At 46.1% G+C, this 21,820-nt stretch overlaps 1 protein-coding gene across 1 annotated transcript in view; it reads left to right on the top strand.

The window, feature by feature from the left end:
- The window catches only part of ST6GALNAC1 (ST6 N-acetylgalactosaminide alpha-2,6-sialyltransferase 1), a 316,367-nt gene that overhangs the window by 142,664 nt on the left and 151,883 nt on the right, over positions 1 to 21,820 (top strand). Inside the window, exon 4 of the mRNA XM_073606205.1 lies at positions 18,579 to 18,753. Within this exon, the coding sequence (XP_073462306.1) occupies positions 18,579 to 18,753 (175 nt within the window). The remainder of the gene's footprint in view (positions 1 to 18,578; positions 18,754 to 21,820) is intronic.

Raw genomic sequence — 21,820 nt, 5'->3', positions numbered from 1 at the left:
GTGACACATTTTTTTTTTTTTTTGCACAAAGTTGTCACTAAATGATATATTGTTCACACAGGCCATGGGCATATGTGGAATTGCACCCCAAAATACATTTAGCTGCTTCTCCTGAGTATGGGGATACCACATGTGTGGGACTTTTTAGGAGCTCAGCTGCGTACGGGGCCCCGAAAACCAATCACCGCCTTCAGGATTTCTAAGGGCGTGAATTTTTGATTTCACTCTTCACTGCCTATCACAGTTTCGGAGGCCATGGAATGCCCAGGTGGCACAAAACCCCCCCAAATGACCCCATTTTGGAAAGTAGACACCCCAAGCTATTTGCTGAGAGGCATGGTGAGTATTTTGCAGCTCTCATTTGTTTTTGAAAATGAAGAAAGACAAGAAAAAACATTTTTTTTTTTCTTTTTTCAATTTTCAAAACTTTGTGACAAAAAGTGAGGTCTGCAAAATACTCACTATACTTCTCAGCAAATAGCTTTGGGTGTCTACTTTCCAAAATGGGGTCATTTGGGGGGGGGGTTTGTGCCACCTGGGCATTCCATGGCCTCCGAAACTGTGATAGGCAGTGAAGAGTGAAATCAAAAATTCACGCCCTTAGAAAGCCTGAAGGCGGTGCTTGGTTTTTGGGGTCCCGTACGCGGCTAGGCTCCCAAAAAGTCTCACACATGTGGTATCCCCATACTCAGGAGAAGCAGCAGAATGTATTTTGGGGTGTAATTTCACATATTCCCATGCCATGTTTGAGCAATATATCATTTAGTGACAACTTTGTGCAAAAAAAAAAAAATAAATAAATAAATTTGTCTCTTTCCCCCAACTTGTGTCGCAATATAAAATATTCCATGGACTCGACATGCCTCTCAGCAAATAGCTTGGGGTGTCTACTTTCCAAAATGGGGTCATTTGGGGGGGGGTTGAACTGTCCTGGCATTTTATGCACAACATTTAGAAGCTTATGTCACACATCACCCACTCTTCTAACCACTTGAAGACAAAGCCCTTTCTGACACTTTTTGTTTACATGAAAAAGTTTTTTTTTTTTGCAAGAAAATTACTTTGAACCCCCAAACATTATATATTTTTTTAAAGCAATTGCCCTACAGAATAAAATGGTGAGTGTTTCATTTTTTTTTTTTCACACAGTATTTGCGCAGCGATTTTTCAAACGCATTTTTTGGGGAAAAAACACACTTTTTAAAATTTTAATGCACTAAAACACACTATATTGCCCAAATGTTTGATGAAATAAAAAAGATGATCTTAAGGCCGAGTACATGGATACCAAACATGACATGCTTTACAATTGCGCACAAACGTGCAGTGGCAACAAAATAAATACATTTTTAAAAGCCTTTAAAAGCCTTTACAGGTTACCACTTTAGATTTACAGAGGAGGTCTACTGCTAAAATTACTGCCCTCGATCTGATCTTCGCGGTGATACCTCACATGCATGGTGCAATTGCTGTTTACGTTTGACGACAGACCGCCGCTTGCGTTTGCCTTAGCTCAAAGCAGGGGGCGACAGGGGTGCTTTTTTTTTTCTTTATTATTTTTTTGCTTTTTTATCTTATTTTTAAACTGTTCCTTTCATTTTTTTTTTTTAATCATTTTTATTGTTATCTTGGGGAATGTAAATATCCCCTATGATAGCAATAGGTAGTGACAGGTATTCTTTTTTGAAAAAATTGGGGTCTATTAGACCCTAGATCTCTCCTCTGCCCTCAAAGCATCTGACCACACCAAGATCGGTGTGATAAAATGCTTCCCCAATTTTCCAATGGCGCTATTTACATCCGGCGAAATCTAAGTAATAAAATGCTCGTAGCTTCCAGTTTCTTAGGCCATAGAGATGTTTGGAGCCACTCTGGTCTCTGATCAGCTCTATGGTCAGCTGGCTGAATCACCGGCTGCATTCTCAGGTTCCCTGTTGAGACAGGAGAGCAGGAGAAAAACACGGAAGACGGTGGGGGGGGGGGGCATTCCCTCCCACGGCTTGTAAAAGCAGTCTAGAGGCTAATTAGCCGCTAGGATTGCTTTTACATGAAAGCCGACCGCTGGCTGAAAAGAATGATACCAAGATGATACCTAAACCTGCAGGCATCATTCTGGTATAAGTCGTGAATGGCGTACCTGAAGACAAAAAAATGGTTAACAATAAAGCACAGTAAACGGTAAAGTATAAAAAATTGCATACCTGAAAAACAAACTTGATAAAACATAATAACAATAAAACATTTCAGAATAGAATACAGTAAAAAAGAGCAGAACAATAGAGAGAATAGAGAGAGAGAGAACAATAAAACGACAACTATTTTTTTTTATTTTATATATTTTTTTTTTTTTTTTTTTTACACTTTTTTTGTAACTAACTTTTATAACTGTAACCGGTTCCAGGTTCGGGTCTCTCAAAATGCGATGGCATCTTGGGAGACCCTGTGAAAGTGTGCCTAGTCTGTGCAATGCTGTACCCTACGCTAATACTCAACTAGTGAATGGTAGCATTCAAAACATTCACCAATGGAAAGACCAGGATTATCAGGACAGGAGGGACAATAATAGCGAGTGTCACGCCTATATCCGCACTTGCTGCAGACACAACATCTTTTTTGGGGGGGTTCGTTGGGTAGGGGTACTCGGGAGGACATAAAGAATATGCCTCTCATGCAGCCGACTGCATTTGGTTGGGGATGTGAATGGGGGAAGTACGGGCGCTGCAGAAGTGGTGGGTTCCCAATTAGGATTGGCAAATGCAGCAGGAAGGGCATTATGGGCACGACGGGCCTGTGTTTGTCTTCTTGGTGGCAGCGGGACACTACTTGTGCTTGCCACCTCACCAGCTTGAACTGCACTTATGGGACTCGCCACGTCACCAAGTGTTACTGCAGTGCGGGTTTGACTACGACCGGGGTGTACTAGGCCACTGGTGCTTGCCAGTTCAATAAAAAGCTACCAAAAAAACTGTTAGCGATCGCAGGGATCAGGCCTGACTCTGCGAACGCTGCAGTTATGCGTTTAGTGTTTTGTAAGTGACAGTGATCGATCGATACTGCACTTGGGTGGGCTGGGCTGGGCCGGGCGGAGGGGCAAAACGCAGGTGCTAGCAGGTATCTGGGCTGATCCCACTAACACTGCGTTTTTGGGAACCCTAAACTGCTGGGGACGCTAGTATAGATCTGATCGGATCAGATATTGATCCGTTCAGATACTATACCACTAAGGGAGGAGTATGCTGCGTGTGTGGGTGTTAGCGGTACTGGCGCTAATCTGACGCTGCCTGGGGCGACGCATATCACCGCTGGGCGATCAGGGGGCTAAACCTTTATTCGGTAATAAACGGCGGGTGCCCTGACACTATAAAAAATAAACGAACTAACCAGCATCACCCGTAACAGTTATACGGTGATCAGTGGTGAAAGGGTTAACTAGGGGGCAATCAAGGGGTTAAAACATTTATTAGATAGTATATGGGGGTCCCTGTCGCTATAAAACGCTGACGGCGAACCTAAATATTTACCTCCCTAACTAGCGTCACCAGCGACACTAATACAGCGATCAGAAAAATGATCGCTTAGCGACACTGGTGACAGGGGGTGATCAAGGGGTTAAAACTTTATTAGGGGGGGTTAGGGGGGTACCCTAGACCTAAAGGGGGCTAACCCTAACTGTCCTAACACTGTAACTGTCACAAACTGACACCAATGCAGTAATCAGAAAAAAAAAAAAAAACTGCTTGGTGTCAGTTTGTGCCTGGGGGGGGGGGTGATTGGGGGCGATCGGGGGGGGGGGATCGGGGTGTTTTGTATGCCTGGCATGTTCTACTGTGTGTGTTTGTGTTTTACACTCACATTTCAGTCTTCTCTCCTCGGCGCCGGAACAGAAAATACCGAGCCGAGGAGAGATGACATCACTTCCTTTGCTGCTGTTTAGCATACAGCAGCAAAGGAATGTTCCCATTGGCCGGCGGCGATCGCGAGGGGGGGGCCACGAACGGATGGCCTCCCCCTCACCTCCGATCGCCGGGGAACAAAACAGGACCGCCTCGGGCACCAGGGGGGTCCGATCGGACCCCCCACCCGCGGGAGGCAAATCACATATATGTACGTGATTTTGCCTGCCCGTGCCGCCTTGCCGACGTACATCGGCATGAGGCGGTCCTTAAGTGGTTAAATCATTTGTTTTTTGGTGTGTGAACACTATTATTTGTGGCAGCTACTCTTTCCTACTTTGCTGAGTTTGATTTGTTATATTTTTAGTGGATATATTTATCTTTACTTTTTTTAATTATTTATTCGTTTTATTTGGTGTGCGCACAAGTATCCATTACTCTTCATGCCTGTAAAGTGGCGTGTGTTTCCCGTGCTTAGAACAGTCCCTGCACAAAATGACATTTTTAAAGGAATACAAGTCATTTAAAACTGCTTGCGGCTTTAATGTAATGTCGGGTCCCGGCAATATGATGAAAATAAGTGAGACAAACGGCATGGGTAACCCCCCCCCCAGTCCATTACCAGGCCCTTTGGGTCTTGTATGGATATTAAGGGGAACCCCACACCCAAATTAAAAAAAGGAAAGGCTTGGGGCCCCCAGGCCCTATATACTCTGAACAGCAGTATACAGGCGGTGCAAACAAGACAGGGACTGTAGGTTTGTTGTTAAGTAGAATCTGTTTGTAATTTTGAACTGGTACGTTTTTAAAGTGTAGCTCCAGCCAAAAAATCTATTTTTAGGCTTTTTGGAAAACATAGGGAAGGGTTATCACCCCTGTAATGACAAACGGATCTAGCTAAACTGAATACAGTGTATATATATATATATATATATATATATATATATATATATATATATATATACATATATATATACATATATATATATACACACAACACCTAGGATGCATATATATACACAATACACTGTAAGTGCAGCTAACTGACTCGCCTGCTTACTCTAACTTAAATCAAATGACACTGTTTCTCTGTCTATCTCTCTCCGCCACAACACACTACACAAGGCCACCAAAATCAACTGTGTGATAATGACTGAAGGTTAAGAGCGATAGAGCTCAACGATGTTATCTGCCTGCCCCCAGGGGACTCCTGAAGGCAAATAACCCTGAAAGCAGAGGCAACAACTCTAAATGGCAAACACTTTAACAGATTAATCACCACTTTACTTAAATTGAGCTCTATGGGCCCAGGCAGGAGAAGGGCAGTGGAACAACCAGGCTTGTGTCAGACCACTCCCTTCTATCCCCTGACACCACAGTCCCAGGTAACCGTAAAAGCACAATATCTTTATATATATTGCAAAGTAACACTCTAACTCCCAAGTCTTAAAACCCGCCCACTTACTATGTCCTGAGTCCTGGGTGTATGGATGGGTCCGTATGGCACCAGTGACTTTACGCAGCTGAGGGGAAGTAGGCAGGGCCGGAATAAAAACCAGCCCTGGAAAAAATGTCATACCATAGCATTATTATACCAGCCCAACATAATAACGGCATTATTTTCTTGTTCATGAAAGGGAAAATCATTCATTTCAAAGCACATTTGAAGAGTGTGTTATATATAGCGAAGACAGATATGTAAGCACATAGGGCTTTATAAATATAAAAGCAAATTCCAGTTAAAAGTGGTAAAAGTGGTCAATCATCAGGGGAAACCCCAGGAACTCTGGGAACGTGGGGGGGGGGGGGGGGGGGGGACTCTGGTGACCACAGACCACCTTCAATTCTTCAATACAAAGAATACACTAAGGTAAGGGGGTGGGTTACAGATATAAGGGGGAAACCTTTATATCAGTGCCCCCTTACATTTTTATATTCTCTCCCCCTTACATCAGTGACACCCCCCCCCCTCAGACTGGCCTGCGCCGCTGCCACTGACCTCCTCTCAGGTGCACCGTGCACTGCTAAGTCAGTCAGTTCCAGCTCGGTGGCTCTGGTTTTATCCTATAGTCTCCTCTCCACCGTCCACACACGTCTGACTTCTCCTATAACCCCCATCCCAGCAGCACTCCCACTCTTGACTCCTCTCCAGACTGCAGAGACTGCAGACATGATATAAGACAAAAGATGATCAGAGACTGCGAACATGATACAGGAGATGGTTACAGGCTGCAGACGTGATACAGGAGATGGTTAGAAGCTGCAGACGTGATACAGGAGATGGTTAGAGGCTGCAGACGTGATACAGGAGGAGTCAGAGGCTGCAGGCATGGTACAGTAGATGGTTAGAGACTGAAAAAATCATACTAAAGATGGTAAGAGAATGCAGACATGATACAAGAGATGGTCAGAGGTTGCAGACATGATACAAGAGATGGTCAGCGGTTGCAGACAGGATACAGGAGATGGTTAGAGGCTGCAGATATGGTACAAGAGATTAATGCAGCCTCACCGTGCCCATGAAATGCAGTCCCACCAGTGCCCATCAAATACAGCCTACCACTGCCCATCAAATGTAGCCTCACTGTGCCCATAAATGCAGCCTCACTGTGCCCATCAATGCAGTCTCACTGTGCCCATCAATGCAGCCTCATTGTGCCCATGAAATGCAGCTTTATGGTGCCCATGAAAGCAGCCTCACTGTGTCCATGAATGCAGCCTCACTGTGCCCATGAAATGCAGCTTTACGGTGCCCATGAATGCAGCCTCACTGTGCCCATCACCGCAGCCTCATTGTGCCCATGAAATGCAGCTTCACGGTGCTCATGAATGCAGCCTCTCCGTGCCCATCCATGCAGCCTCACTGTGCCCATCAATGCAGCCTCACTGTGCCTGTCAATGCAGCCTCACTGTGCCCATCAAATGCAGCTTTACAGTGCCCACGAATGCAACCTCACTGTGTTCATCAAATGCAGCTTTACGGTTCCCATCAATGCAGCCTCACTGTGCCCATCAATGCAGCCTCACTGTGCCCATCATAGCAGCCTCACTGTGCCCATGAATGCAGCCTCACTGTGTCCATGAATGCAGCCTCACTGTGGCCATCAATGCAGCCTCACTGTGCCCATCAATGCAGCCTCACTGTGCCCATCATCATAGCCTCACTGTGTCATTAAAATGCAGCCTCACTGTGCCCATGAATGCAGCCTCACTGTGGCCATCAATGCAGCCTCCCCGTGCCCATCAATGCAGCATCACTGTGCCCATGAATGCAGCCTCACTGTGCCCATGAATGCAGCCTCACTGCCCATAAATGCAGCCTCACTATGTCCATCATAGCAGCCTCTTAGTGCCCATCAAATACAGCTTCACGGTGCCCATGAATGCAGCCTCACTGTGCCCATCAATGCAGCCTCACTGTGCCCATCATCGCAGCCTCACTGTGCCCATCAAATGCAGCTTCACTGTTCCCATAAATGCAGCCTCACTTTGCCCATGAATGCAGCCTCACTGCGCCCATGATTGCAGCCTCACTGTGCCCATCAATGTGGTTTCACTCTGCCCATCAATGCGGCCTCACTCTGCCCATCAATGCGGCCTCACTCTGCCCATCAATGCAGCCTCACTGTGACCATGAATGCAGCCCCACTGTGACCATGAATGCAGCCCCACTGTGACCATGAATGCAGCCTCACTGCCCATCAATGCAGATTCACTGTGCCAATCAAATGCAGCCTCACTGTCCATGAGTACAGACTCACCATTGCCTGCCCTGGATCACACACACAGTGAGCATCTCCAGCTGTGCGTCATGGAGCTGGGTCTGTGTGTGTTGTCGATGGTGCTGTAACAAGGTCCCGCCTCCCTCATGTGATAGGCAGAACACTGATTCAATCAGTGTTCCATCTACTATCACACGAGTCGGTCTAGGGGGGCGGAACATTGTTACAGCACCACCGACAACACACACAGACCCAGCTCCATGACAAACAAGAGGAGGAGGGGAGTGCTGCAGCCTGCAGCCACAGATCAAAGTGGCCCCAATGTAGCCTCACTGTGCCCGTCAATGCAGCCTCACTGTGCCCATCAAATGCAGCTTTACAGTGCCCATGAATGCAACCTCACCGTGTTCATCAAATGCAGCTTGATCAATGTGGCCTCACTGTGGGGTGTGCTGCACCCTGCAGCCACAGATCAAAGTGGCCCCAGGAAATTTCCCGGTATACCGGTAGGCCAGTCCGGCCCTGGAAATAGCTTGTAGTTTAGAAGGGAAGAAGGCCTTGTGTCTTTAGCTAGCTCTTGGTTGATGCACTTAGGTATCCTGTTTGTCAGAGAGAAAATACAGTATGCTGTCAGTATCTGGGTAGGCAAGGTGGACACTGACTGCTTAGCAGGGTGTAAGTGTGACTCAGGTTCTATGGGTGCAGGCAAAGAAAAGAAACATTGTCTGCATGCAGTGTCTTTTGTTTGTATTCATAAGGTGGGAAAGTACCCGCAGACCAATCCTGTGACCAAGGCCCAAAGGAGATATCCTGGCAAGCAGGCTCTTGTGGTAGCCTGACTGGCTACCCCACTACCGGAACATCAATGTAGATGCGCCTGGAGATGCACCCGGGTCCCTCTCTGTTGGGATGTCCACGACGGGCTGTAGATCTGTAGCAGGAAACAGCACACTGACCCTGGATGACAGCACCTTTTCTCTTGCGTCCGGTCTTCCTCTCCCCTCCTGGTCTCTGCCTAGTTCCCAGGCAACCCCTTGGTGTTCCTTTCTCTGCTTATTCCCCTCTACCGCCTGGCATGCTAGGGTGTGAAGTCTTTCCCCAGGGATTACTATGGGGACTACATGTCCCATAATTCCCTGGTCCTGCAGTCCTGCCAGATAATTGGCTCTCCTCCTCCTGCCAATAAGAAAGCAGGAGAGGGAGCAGAACGGGTGGCTGTGTCTCTGTATGAACATTGCTCGTACACTGTAGCTGGAAAAACAGGGAGGGGGGAGAATTTCCCCGCAGCTGCTGACAGGCTCGCTCTCCCTCTGAATCTGTCAGCAAGCGTCTGCTGGCATGGCCAGCAAGAGGTGCAGGGCCGCGGGGGGGCTGAGCGGCACCCACTACACATAATATATACTGCACTAAAAAATAAAACTTGATTGTTCTATTCCTTCTCAATAAGGTAAATATCGCATATAAATATTTCATATTTACTATTTGCAGCCAGCTGGTGGAGTTTTATGTAAGTTCTGTGTGCTATGAAAACTCTTCCTTAAACAGGTGTGCAAAAAAAATAGATCTGAGTAATCTGGAGAAGGGACTTTAACTTCTCTCCTCTGCTAGCAAAGGTGGCGACTTCTGAATTAGCAGGTTAAAGTCTTTCTCCAAGCAAATTTACTTCCCCCTCTTCTGCCCTGCTCCAACCAATTTCTTAACATACCACACCCACAACACACCAAAAGGTGGACATATGCACTGCCAAAAAAATTGTTCATTTTCGTTTCATTCGTTTTTTTTTTTTTTCGTTTTTTGGGTCATTCGTTATGATCGCAATTCGTAAATTTGTAAATTCTAAAATCCGAAAATAAGAAAAAAAATCCGAAAAGTCAAAAGAATAACTAACTAACTAATAATAACTAATTATTAAATTATAGGTATTGGAATTTCCTTTCAAATTTGGCTGTTAGTGAACGTAACAAATACAAATTTATCCGAAGTTACGAATTATGCGAAATAACGAATGCTGCATCTAAACAAATGGAACGGAACAAATTAATAATAAATAATAATAATAAAATGTTTTTGATATTATTATTATTATTATTATTTATTATTATTAATTTGTTACATTCCATTCGTTCAGAACGTAACTTTCGTAATATAAATTTGAAAGGAAATTCCAATACCTATAATTTAATAGTTAGTAATAGTTAAGTTAACCACTTACGGACTGCCCACCGTTGTTTTACGTCGCTACTTTAAAGAGGAATATCATTGTTATAGCAGCAGCTAGCTCTTCTTCAGCGGGCGGTCCGCTTTCAGATAAAAGTGGTCTCTGCGGCGGATTCTCCGCAAGATCACTTTGAGTGAGAAGTGAAGCCCCCCTCCCACCGCGGCAGCGGCAGAGGCGATCGCGTCCTCTTGCTGGCTATGTATGGATTGAGTGAGGGGAAGATGTCCCCCACTCGTCTCCACATCATTGCAGGGCAGAAGCGACGTCAAAACGTCACTTCCGCCCATAGCTCTTAAAGGGACATTTTTTTAAAATTTTTCAAATGACATTTTTTTTTTTTTTTTATTTACATTTTCATGTAACTATGAGATCTGAGGTCTTTTTGACCCCAGATCTCATATTTAAGAGGTCCTGTCATGCTTTTTTTCTATTACAAGGTATGTTTACATTCCTTGTAATAGGAAAAAAGTGACACCATTTTTTTTTTAAAAGAACAGCGTGAAAATAAAAAATAAAAGGTAACATAAATAAATAAGAAAAAAAAAATTTTAAACCTGTCCCGTCCCGCCAAGCTCGTGTGCAGAAGCAAACGCATACATGTGTAGCGCCCGCATATGGAAACGGGGTTCAAACCACACATGTGAGGTACCGCCGCGATCGTTAGAGCGAGAGCAATAATTCTAGCCCTAGACCTCCCCTGTAACTCAAAGCTGTAGAATTTTTTAAATGTCACCTATGGAGATTTTTAAGGGTAAAAGTTTGTCGCCATATCAATTTACTCGGCGTAACATTATGTTTCACAATATAAAAAAAAATTGGGCTAACTTTACTGCTGTCTTATTTTTTAATTAAAAAAAGTGTATTGCAACACCATTTTATTCTCTAGGGTGTTAGAAAAAAAATATATAATGTTTGGGGGTTCTAAGTAATTTTCTAGCAGAAAAAAACAGTTTTTAACTTGTAAACACCACATCTCAGAAAGAGGCTTGGTCCTTAAGTGGTAATATTAGTTAGTAATTATTAATTCATTATTATTATTTCAGATTTTCGCATTTTTGGGGTTTTCAGATTTCCGAATTTTCAAATATTAGAATTTATGAATATTCAGAAAGATTCATTAATCACTTGCTTACTGGGGACCTAAATCCCCCTCCTTCAGGTGGCTGTGGCCAGCTGTGGCCAGCTTTGAAAGGGGAGGATGTCAATAGATGGCCTCCCGGCAAAGCCGATCCGCGCTGTAGCCGTCATTCAGCTATAGTGCAGATCTGAACAGGTTAAACGGATTTTCGTTAATTGGGATATTTCCGAAATAACAAATTTGTCAAGATTCGTAAAAAACTAATTCGGAAACGAATTGCGCATGTCTGCTAAAAGGCAGCAGGCGTAAATGCACCATAAGGCCCCCTTCATAAATTTTTGTTCTGGTGTAAGGTAGCATGTGCATTGCATTAAGGCACTTTATTTGAATGGACTGCCAAGTCCTCCCCCCCCCAAAATAAATACCTGCACCTTCATTTCTAGAGGAGACCCCAGCAAAGGACAGAGATGGGCTTTAAGGACAGTAACCCCTATCAACCAATAAAAATCCCTCTTGTACTAGCCAGCCAATTTAGTTTCCCAGTCTGATGGACTCTAGTGGTCTCATTGACTGATCATACTCCCATTCCAAAATAGCGTCCTATTGGAGTATACAGGGATGCGGCCCCCTGCCATGTGATGACTTACAACTGTGGTACACTTGTATCTGTTCAGCTGTCCCTGACTGTTGGAATTGTAGTTCCCTCACTCTTTGTGCTGTTGAGAATGCAGAGTAGGGGACAATACACACGTGTTATTTTGCTTAGCGTGACACTCAGGTGGAGGGATCTATAGGCGGTATGGGAATAATTGCATATGGATTTATCATTGTGCCTCACCGTAAAAAGGCCTTGTCTTAGGCTGTCTAGAACCACATATTTACCTAACGGCAGCTCTTAGGACTACGTACAGTAACTACACCTCTCTTTGTTATGGAGAATAAAAGAGGAGCGGGATACTGTGGTCCTATCTTGTTTCTTTTGTCCTGATACAGAAGGGTGAGTAAGCTTTGTCATCCTAGGACTGGAAGTGGGTTACTGGCCGAATTAAGTTGAAAAAAGGGGGAGTAAAAACTTTAAAAAAGAACACTAATACAACCTCCACATCTAAAGACTGGACACAAAGGTTGCCAAATGTTACCAATGTGTCTGAAGATATTCTTTTTGGCAAGAACAACCTGTTGCTTATTTAATGATTAGATTTAAATACAAGTAAGAATCAAATTGGCTGCTATCAGCTGTTCAATTTTACTTACATCCCCTCATGGATGGCCAGCCATGTCTGGGTACAAAGTCGTTCATGAGCACAAAAGATTATACTGTATATGGGCAGTTTAGAACTACCATATATATAAATGCAAAGGTCAGATTAGAGCACAATTTTTCAACAAAAGGTCAGATCAAACAGGGTCAAAACTAGGGGGGAGGGAGGCAGGGAGAGCATATGCCCCGGGCGCCAACTGGAGGGAGGGCACCTGCCGGCACCCAAGCCAAATGACTGTATGCACACAGACTGAGCTGCATACACACGAGCCGCCTGAACTCACACACCACTGGCTGCTCAGTGTGAGCCCCCATTGCTGTACTGCTGATTGCAGGGGAGTTGGGATCATGGCTGGACCTAGATTTCAGTTGTGTCCACCGCTCCTCCCACTTCCACTCTGGCCTGGCCTGCTGAACTCCTCCTTTCAGAGCCAGTGTTCTGCCGAGAAAGTTCCCCCCGGCGGATAAGGACTCCCATGTACTGCGCAGGCGCAGCACTTGCGCAGTACGAGCCGCCGAAAATAGCCGAAGCTGAACAGCTGAGAGTCAGCTGTAATCGGCGCCTGTAACAGGGCCCCTTGCGGGCTTGCTTCGCCCGCCATGCTTCAGGTCGGCCTTGCTTCGCTCGGCATAGTTTTATTCAAACTCTATGTCCACTTGGATGGTGGGGCTTGAACCTGGACTCAGCATGCAGGCATCGCATAGAGCTGACGATCAGCTGTTTAACTTCGGAGACTTCCGGCGGATCCGTAGTCGTTCGTACAGTGCAAGCGCAGCGCATGTGCAGTACAGGGGGGTCCTTATCCGCCAAGGGAACTTTCTCGGCAAGACATCCCGGGATGGAACACAGCTGCAGTAAAGTGAAGGGGGAGGGGCACCAGAAGCAATGCATCACTAGCCCTGTGATCCAAGTCCCGCCCCGTGGTACCTTCACAATCTCTTTCACAGTCTCACCAGGGAAGCTTCCCCGAGGCTCCTCCATGGCTCTTCTGATAGAACATGAGGAGGAGCCCAGGAATAAAAACAAGTCCCTTCACGCCATTGAGCCGTCTGAAGTCTGTGTATGGAGAGGGGAGTGGCGAGGATGGAGGTAAAGAAGAATGTGGTGCAGAGTATGCAGTTAAAGAGTAGAAGAAACACAGAAGCAGAGGGAAATGGAGGATTTATGGTGGAATTACTACAGAAAGGGGGTGCCTAATAATATAGGGAGGGAAGGATCCATGCTTGTGCATGTGGGTTGTTTTTTTTTTGGGGGTGTGGTGGAGGATTTATACTGGCAGAGGGGGGATAAAATAATTGATAGTGACCCCTGATCCCTGCCTCACTTACTTCTGACCTCCCGAACTCTGCACCACTTACTTCTGACCCCCTGAACTCTGCACCACTTACTTCTGACCCCCTAAACTCTACCTCACTGACTCCTAACCCACTGTACTCTGCCTCAATTACTCCTGATCACTGATCTCTGCACCACTTACTACTGACCCCCTGAAATGTGCTTCACTTACTCCTGACCCCTGATCTCTGCACCACTTACTACTGACAACTAAACTCTGCCTCACTTACTCCTAACCCCCTGAACTCTGCCTCACTTACTCCTGAACCCCCGACACTCTGCCTTACTCCTGACCCCTGAACTCTGCCTCACTGACTCCTAACCCACTGTACTCTGCCTCACTTACTCCTGATCCCTGATGTCTGCACCACCTACTACTGACCCCCTGAACTCTGCTTCACTTACTCCTGACCCCTGATCTCTGCACCACTTACTACTGACCCCTAAACTCTGCCTCACTTAATACTAACCCCCTGAACTCTGCACCACTTACTACTGACCCCTGAATGCTACCTCACTTACTCCTAACCCCCTGAACTTGCCTCACTTACTCCTAACCCCTAAACTCTGCCTCACTTACTCCTAACCCCCTGAACTGTGCCTCACTTACTCCTGTACCCCCAGAACTCTGCCTTACTTACTCCTGACCCCTGAACTCTGTCTCACTTACTCCTAACCCCCTGAACTCTGCACCACTTACTACTGACCCCTGAACTCTGCCTCACTTACTCCTAACCCATAAACTCTGCCTCAATTACTCCTAACCCCCTGAACTATGCCTCACTTACTCCTGAACCCCTGTAACTCTGCCTTACTTACTCCTGACCCCTAAACTCTGCCTCACTTACTCACTTATCAATGAACTTTTATGTGTATTGTCGGACCGACAATTCATTAATAGCCGCGAGTAGTTTTAAATGACTTTTTTTCCTTTGAAATGTCATTTTGCTGTCATACTGTTCTAAATACGGGAAATATGCGCCCCTTTACAGGCATACTATAGACACCCCCCAGGTACGAAATTTAAAGGAATATTACACTTTTATTGTTTCACTTTAAGCATTATTAAAATCACTGCTCCCGAAAAAATGGCCGTTTTTAAAACTTTTTTTTGCATTGATCCATGTCCCCTGGGGCAGGACCCAGGTCCCCAAACACTTTTTATGACAATAACTTGCATATAAGCCTTTAAAATTAGCACTTTTAAATATTCATGTTCGAGTCCCATAGACTTTAACAGTGTTCGAACACATTTTTTGCCTGTTCGCATGTTCTGGTGCGAACCGAACAGGGGGGTGTTCGGCTCATCCCTAGTCATGACCCCCTGAACTCTGCCTCACTTACTCCTAACCCCCTCAACTCTGCCTCACTTAATCCTAACCCCCTGAACTCGGCCTCACTTACTCCTGACCCCATTAACTCTGCACCACATACTCATGATCCCCTGAACGCTGCCTCAATTACTCCTAACCCCCTTAACTCTGTTTCACTTACTTATGACCCCTAAAATCTACCTTACTTACTCCTAGCCCCCTGAACTCTGCCTCACTTACTTCTGACCTCCGGAACTCTGCTTCACCTACTCCTGACCCCCTAAACACTGCCTCACTTACTCCTCACCCCCTGAAATCTGCATCACTTACTCCTAACCCCCTGAACTTTGCCTCACTTAATCCTAACCCCCTGAACTGTGCCTCACTTACTCCTGACCTCCTGAACTCTGCCTCACTTACTCCTAACCCCCTGAACTCTGCCTCACTTATTCCTGCCCCCTGAACTCTGCCTCACTTACCCCTGACCCCCTGAACTCGGCCTCACTTACTCCTGACCACATTAACTCTGCACCACTTACTCATGATCCCCTGAATGCTGCCTCAATTACTCCTAACCCCCTTAACTCTGTTTCACTTACTTATGACCCCCTGAACTCTGCCTCACCTACTCCTGACTCCCTGAACTCTGCCTCACTTACTCCTGACCCCCTGAACTCTGCCTCACTTAATCCTAACCCCCTGAACTCTGCCTCACTTACTCCTGACTCCCTGAACTCTGCCTCACTTACTCCTGACCCCCTGAACTCTGCCTCACTTAATCCTAACCCCCGAACTCTGCCTCACTTACTCCTGACCTCCTGAACTCTGCCTCACTTACTCCTGACCCCAGATCTCTGCATTACTTACTACTGACCCCTGAACTCGGCCTCACTTACTTATGACCCCATTAACTCTGCACCACATACTCATGATCCCCTGAACGCTGCCTCAATTACTCCTAACCCCCTTAACTCTGCTTCACTTACTTATGATCCCTAAAATCTGCCTTACTTACTCCTAGCGTCCTGAACTCTGTCTCACTTACTTCTGACCTCCAGAACTCTGCTTCACCTACTCCTGACCCCCTAAACACTGCCTCACTTACTCCTCACCCCCTGAAATATGCATCACTTACTCCTGACCTATGATCTCTGCACCACACAGGGGGGTGTTCGGCTCATCTCTACTCATGACCCCCTGAACTCTGCCTCACTTACTCCTGACCCTCTGAACTCTGCCTCACTTACTACTGACCCCTGAACTCTGCCTCACTTACTCCTAACTCCCTGAACTCTGCCTCACTTACTCCTAACCCCTGAACTCTGCCTCACTTAATCCTAACCCCCTGAACTGTGCCTCACTTACTCCTGACCTCCTGAACTCTGCCTCACTTACTCCTGACCTCCTGAACTCTGCCTCACTTACTCCTGACCCCCTGAACTCTGCCTCACTTACCCTTGACCCCCTGAACTCGGCCTCACTTTCTCCTGACCCCATTAACTCTGCACCACTTACTCATGATCCCCTGAATGCTGCCTCAATTACTCCTAACCCCCTTAACTCTGCTTCACTTACTTATGACCCCCTGAACTCTGCCTCACCTACTCCTGACTCCCTAAACTCTGCCTCACTTACTCCTGACCCCCTGAACTCTGCCTCACTTACTCCTAACCCCTTGAACTCTGCCTCACTTAATCCTAACCCCCTGAACTCTGCCTCACTTACTCCTGACCTCCTGAACTCTGCCTCACTTACTCCTAACCCCCTGAACTCTGCCTTACTTATTCCTGCCCCCTGAACTCTGCCTCACTTACTCCTTTTCTCCTGAACTCTGCCTCACTTACTCCTGACCCCAGATCTCTGCACCACTTACTACTGACCCCTGAACTCTGCCTCACTTACTCCTAACCCCCTAAACTCTGCCTCACTTACCCCTGACCCCCTGAACTCGGCCTCACTTACTCCTGACCCCATTAACTCGGCACCACATACTCATGATCTCCTGAATGCTGCCTCAATTACTCCTAACCCCCTTAACTCTGCTTCACTTACTTATGACCCCTAAAATCTGCCTTACTTACTCCTAGCCCCCTGAACTCTGCCTCACTTACTTCTGATCTGCAGAACTCTGCTTCACCTACTCCTGACCTCCTAAACACTGCCTCACTTACTCCTCACTCCCTGAAATCTGCATCACTTACTCCTGACCTATGATCTCTGCACCACACAGGGGGGTGTTTGGCTCATCCCTACTCGTGACCCCCTGCACTCTGCCTCACTTACTCCTGACCCTCTGAACTCTGCCTCACTTACTACTGACCCCTGAACTCTGCCTCACTTACTCCTAAACCCCTGAACTCTGCCTCACTTACTCCTGACTCCCTGAACTCTGCCTCACTTACTCCTGACCCCCTGAACTCTGCCTCACTTACTCCTAACCCCCTGAACTCTGCCTCACTTAATCCTAACCCCCTGAACTGTGCTTCACTTACTCCTGACCCCCTGAACTCTGCCTCACTTACTCCTAACCCCCTGAACTCTGCCTCACTTACTCCTAACCCTCTGAACTCTGCCTCACTTACTCCTAACCCCCTGAACTCTGCCTCACTTAATCCTAACCCCCTGAACTCTGCCTCACTTACTCCTAACCCTCTGAACTCTGCCACACTTACTCCTGACTCCCTGAACTCTGCCTCACTTACTCCTGACTCCCTGAACTCTGCCTCACTTAATCCTAAACCCCTGAACTGTGCCTCACTTACTCCTGACCTCCTGAACTCTGCCTCACTTACTCCTAACCCCCTGAACTCTGCCTCACTTATTCCTGCCCCCTGAACTCTGCCTCACTTACTCCTGACCCCAGATCTCTGCACCACTTACTACTGACCCCTGAACTCTGCCTCACTTACTCCTAACCCCCTGAACTCTGCCTCACTTACCCCTGACCCCCTGAACTCTGCCTCACTTACTCCTGACCCCATTAACTCTGCACCACTTACTCATGATCCCCTAAATGCTGCCTCAATTACTCCTAACCCCCTTAACTCTGCTTCACTTACTTATGACCCCCAAAATCTGCCTTACTTACTCCTAGCCCCCTGAACTCTGCCTCACTTACTTCTGACCTCCAGAACTCTGCTTCACTTACTCCTGATCCCCTAAACACAGCCTCACTTACTCCTCACTCCCTGAACTCTGCATCACTTACTCCTGACCTATGATCTCTGCACCACTTACTACTGACCCCTGAACTCTTCCTCGCTTACTCCTAACCCCCTGATGCCCCCTGTACATCCACTGATACCCCTGTACATCCACTGATACCCTTGTAACTCTACTGATACCCCTGTACCCCTGTACATCCATTAATACCTCTGTCCATCCACTGACACCCCTGCACATCCACTCACTGGCCTGAGCTGAGTACACAAGGAGCCCCATATACCCCGTGTACAGAACTAATACACTCCATGCACAGTCATGCACAGTGCACCTACCAATACATTTAACACACTTAATACATAATAGCACAAATATAACCTATGCACAGTGAACTCATGTATGCATTGCCCATACGCTAACCTACATACACCAAAACTTTGAAATGAATAATATAGAAATTTTTATTACCTTCATATGGCTTATTTATTTATTACACTTGAATTCTCTTTCTGGGCAGGGGGTTGAAGGGTGTGTGGATTCTTTCGGGTCAGGTCGGTCATATAATTTCTAATTAGCTCATTATTATGTGTTTCAGTGGTTCAGCAGGTGGTTACTGCTCTTCCGCGGATCCCAGACCAACAACTGCTTCTCGCTGAGAAGAATGAGGACAACTTTCCAAGCTGCATTAGCTGTGCTGTGGTTGGGAATGGAGGTATTCTCAATGCATCAGGTCTAGGCAGGGAGATTGATGAACATGATTACGTATTCCGGTAAGCCCTTGCAACAATAAATAAATAACCAATAAGCCTTGTTTTCTTAAAAAAACAAAAAAAAAAAACCTTGACCTATTCTTGTAATAATGAAACTTTGGGTTTATGTATATGAAAAAGGGGTGTACCTCATGTTAACCATCTGGCCTTACATGTTCCCACCTAGACTTAGACCGAACTGTACAGAAAAATGTGGAGTTGATTTACTAAAACAAAATCTGGTGCAGCTCTGCATGGTAGCCAATTAGCTTCCCTGATCACAGTTGTGCGTTCCAGCGGCAGGAAATATCGACCATCAAACAGTCGTAGGAAGAATATCGTCACTCCATGACATGACGTGATTGGACACTACTCCCATGACATCCGGCAGCATTAAATTTGTTTTTAATACTGCACTTAGAGTGGCGCCCCTGTTGTCCTTTTTCTTCAATTAGCTTCCAATTTCAGCTTGTTTAATTAAGCTTTGACAAAAAAAATGGATACTGATTGGTTTCAGATTAGTTCTGCACCAGATTTTGTACTCTCCAGTTTTAGTAAATCAACCCCTGTGTAAGTGCACATGATGCCCATACATTCGGATAAGACTGTGTGAAAAAAGTGAGGACAAAATTGGATACAGTCTTATTTCTAATTAGAATTGGATACAGCCTTATAATCCACCCATAATCCTAAAGGTCAACTGAATGTATAAAGCAGAAGCAGAAAGATGCTTTCATTGCAGGTCCTTGGGTACAGCCTTCTCTTCAGCAAGCTTCTTGTGCTGCTTCAACAAGCAGCACAAGAGTTACATCACCAAATTTCACTCAAAATCTCGTGGGACCAGCAGGCAGAGAGCAGCAGTGCTTTGGATGCTCTCATACTGTAGATATACAGTTATAAGCCTTGAAAGGCTATGTTCACCTTTGTCGGTTACCTACAACACTTACCCTGGGCAGTGCTTCCCTCCGGGCGACATTCAGGTGGCTTCCCCTGTTTTTCCTCTATCGGCATCATCGGCATCTATCCTCCTCTTCGGCATCATGGCGGTGTCCTCGCCCTGCATCTCCTCCCTCCTCCTCCCTCGGCCAATAGGGTAGCTTCTCCTTTCTGCCAATCTGGAAATGGGTCCTTATTGACTGGGAGGCAGAATCAGTGATACAATAGCGAATATTCATTCAATATTGTCACACAACTAGGTGGGCTCGGAGCGCCTTGCTCTGCTCCCCAAGCCCCCCTTTTTTGAAGCCTATTAGAACCTCTGGCTCTAATCACGTGCTTAAACCCCCTCCATTGGAATCCATGCATCTGGCGCCCCACATGTAGATTAGGGGGCCGGATGCATGGATGGGGGGGGCGGCGCCCATGCGCCCCTTATGGACAGGCCGCCACTGTTCTAGATGATACCTATAATATAACAAATCTTTACTTTTTGAATTCAGGTCCACTTTAAAAGTATACTCCATTCAAGTTTAAAAACTGAAACATGCGATGCAAACTGTACATGGATCACATCCAACCTGCTCAGTACTTCAGTATTGCTTCCCGGCATTATTTAACCACTTCCCATCCCAGCCAATGTAATATGACGCCCGCAGAATGGCTCTCCCATCCTGGGTGGGCGTCATATGACGTCCTCAGCTTCCCGTCGTTGTAGGGGGCGCGCACACTCTGCCAGGTCACTCGAAAGCCGATGCGCGTGCTCAGCGGCTGCAATGTCTGCCGGGCACCCGCCATTGCTTGTCACAGAACAGGAACGTGGATCTGTGTGCATAAACACACAGATCCACGTCCTGTCAGGGGAGAGGAGACCGATCACGTGTTCCTAGTATATAGGAACACCGATCAGTCTCCTTCCCTAGTCAGTCCCATCCGACCACAGTTAGAATCACTCCCTAGGTAACACATTTAACCCCTTGATAGCCTCCTAGTGTTAACCCCTTCGCTGCCAGTGACATTTACACAGTAATCATGCATATTTATAGCACTGATCGTTGTATAATTGTCAGTGGTCCCAAAATAGTGTCAAAAGTGTCCGATGTGGGAGTTTATATTCACAATTAGAGAAGCAGAATTGGCCATTTCTGGTTCTCTAATTATGAATGTGAGCTCCCCCAGCCTGTGCAGAGGAGGGAAAATGTGGTCTGTGTGGGATGAAGCAGAGGCTTCCACGATCTAAGACTAACCTTTCTAGCCCTGTAAAAAAGAAATCGCTATACATACCTTTTCTGAAGCTGCTCTGGTCTCCAGTGGAAGTTCTGCAGAGGAGGTGGTCGTGGAACTTGGATTCTATGGAGAAACAGCCTTGATACTGCAGTGATCATCTGTTCAGGATATATCCACGGAGGAGAAAAAGAACACATCGGTGTTATACATCTGTTGATGCACGACTAGACCCATTTGGGGTCTATTTTTAAGGTGAGAGGCTAGCACACACAGGGTGTGGATTGGAGAAGGATATCTAAAAGCTATCATTTTACCTGCAATTGGACTCCGTTTCCTTTCCCTCTCCCTTTTGTTTCATTTTTTTGCACATATTTTTATTTCCAAAAGAGACTATTGCATAGTACCTTTAGATACTTTGGATACACTTTGGATCACTTATCCTCGTATTGTTTTGTTGACTTATAATTTTATTTGAATGCCATTGTATTGCACTGTTTTGCAAATTGGGAAGTGAGAACATTACAATCACTTTATTATTAGCACTTTAAGGATTGGTTTAGAGTTATTTAATGAACATTATCAGCACTTTACTATTAGCACATTATACTTAAGGATTGGTTTAGAGTTATTTAGCGCTGCTTCACCACATTTTACATTTTTTCCCAGTGGTGAACTGTCACTAAGTTGTCCCTTGGTCATGGGCAAGCAAAGCACCTTGCTGCCCACTATATCCAGGCTTAGGGTGTGATGAAAAGAAGTTACTCACTCAGTCCCTCTATAGTGAATCCTGAAGTCCAGGTGGCTGCTGCACAGGCTTTCTGCTATACTGGCCCCAATCTTGCCTGTTAGGGTAGCTTCAGCTAAGCCTAGCTGAGCCTGGAAAGGATGTGAGCCTTCTGCTGCTCCTGTTCTCTTTCTGGCTTAG

This window comes from Aquarana catesbeiana, linkage group LG12 (assembly GCF_042186555.1).
Source record: "Aquarana catesbeiana isolate 2022-GZ linkage group LG12, ASM4218655v1, whole genome shotgun sequence".
NCBI lineage: Eukaryota > Metazoa > Chordata > Amphibia > Anura > Ranidae > Aquarana > Aquarana catesbeiana.
This window is presented reverse-complemented; position numbering and strand designations above follow the sequence as displayed.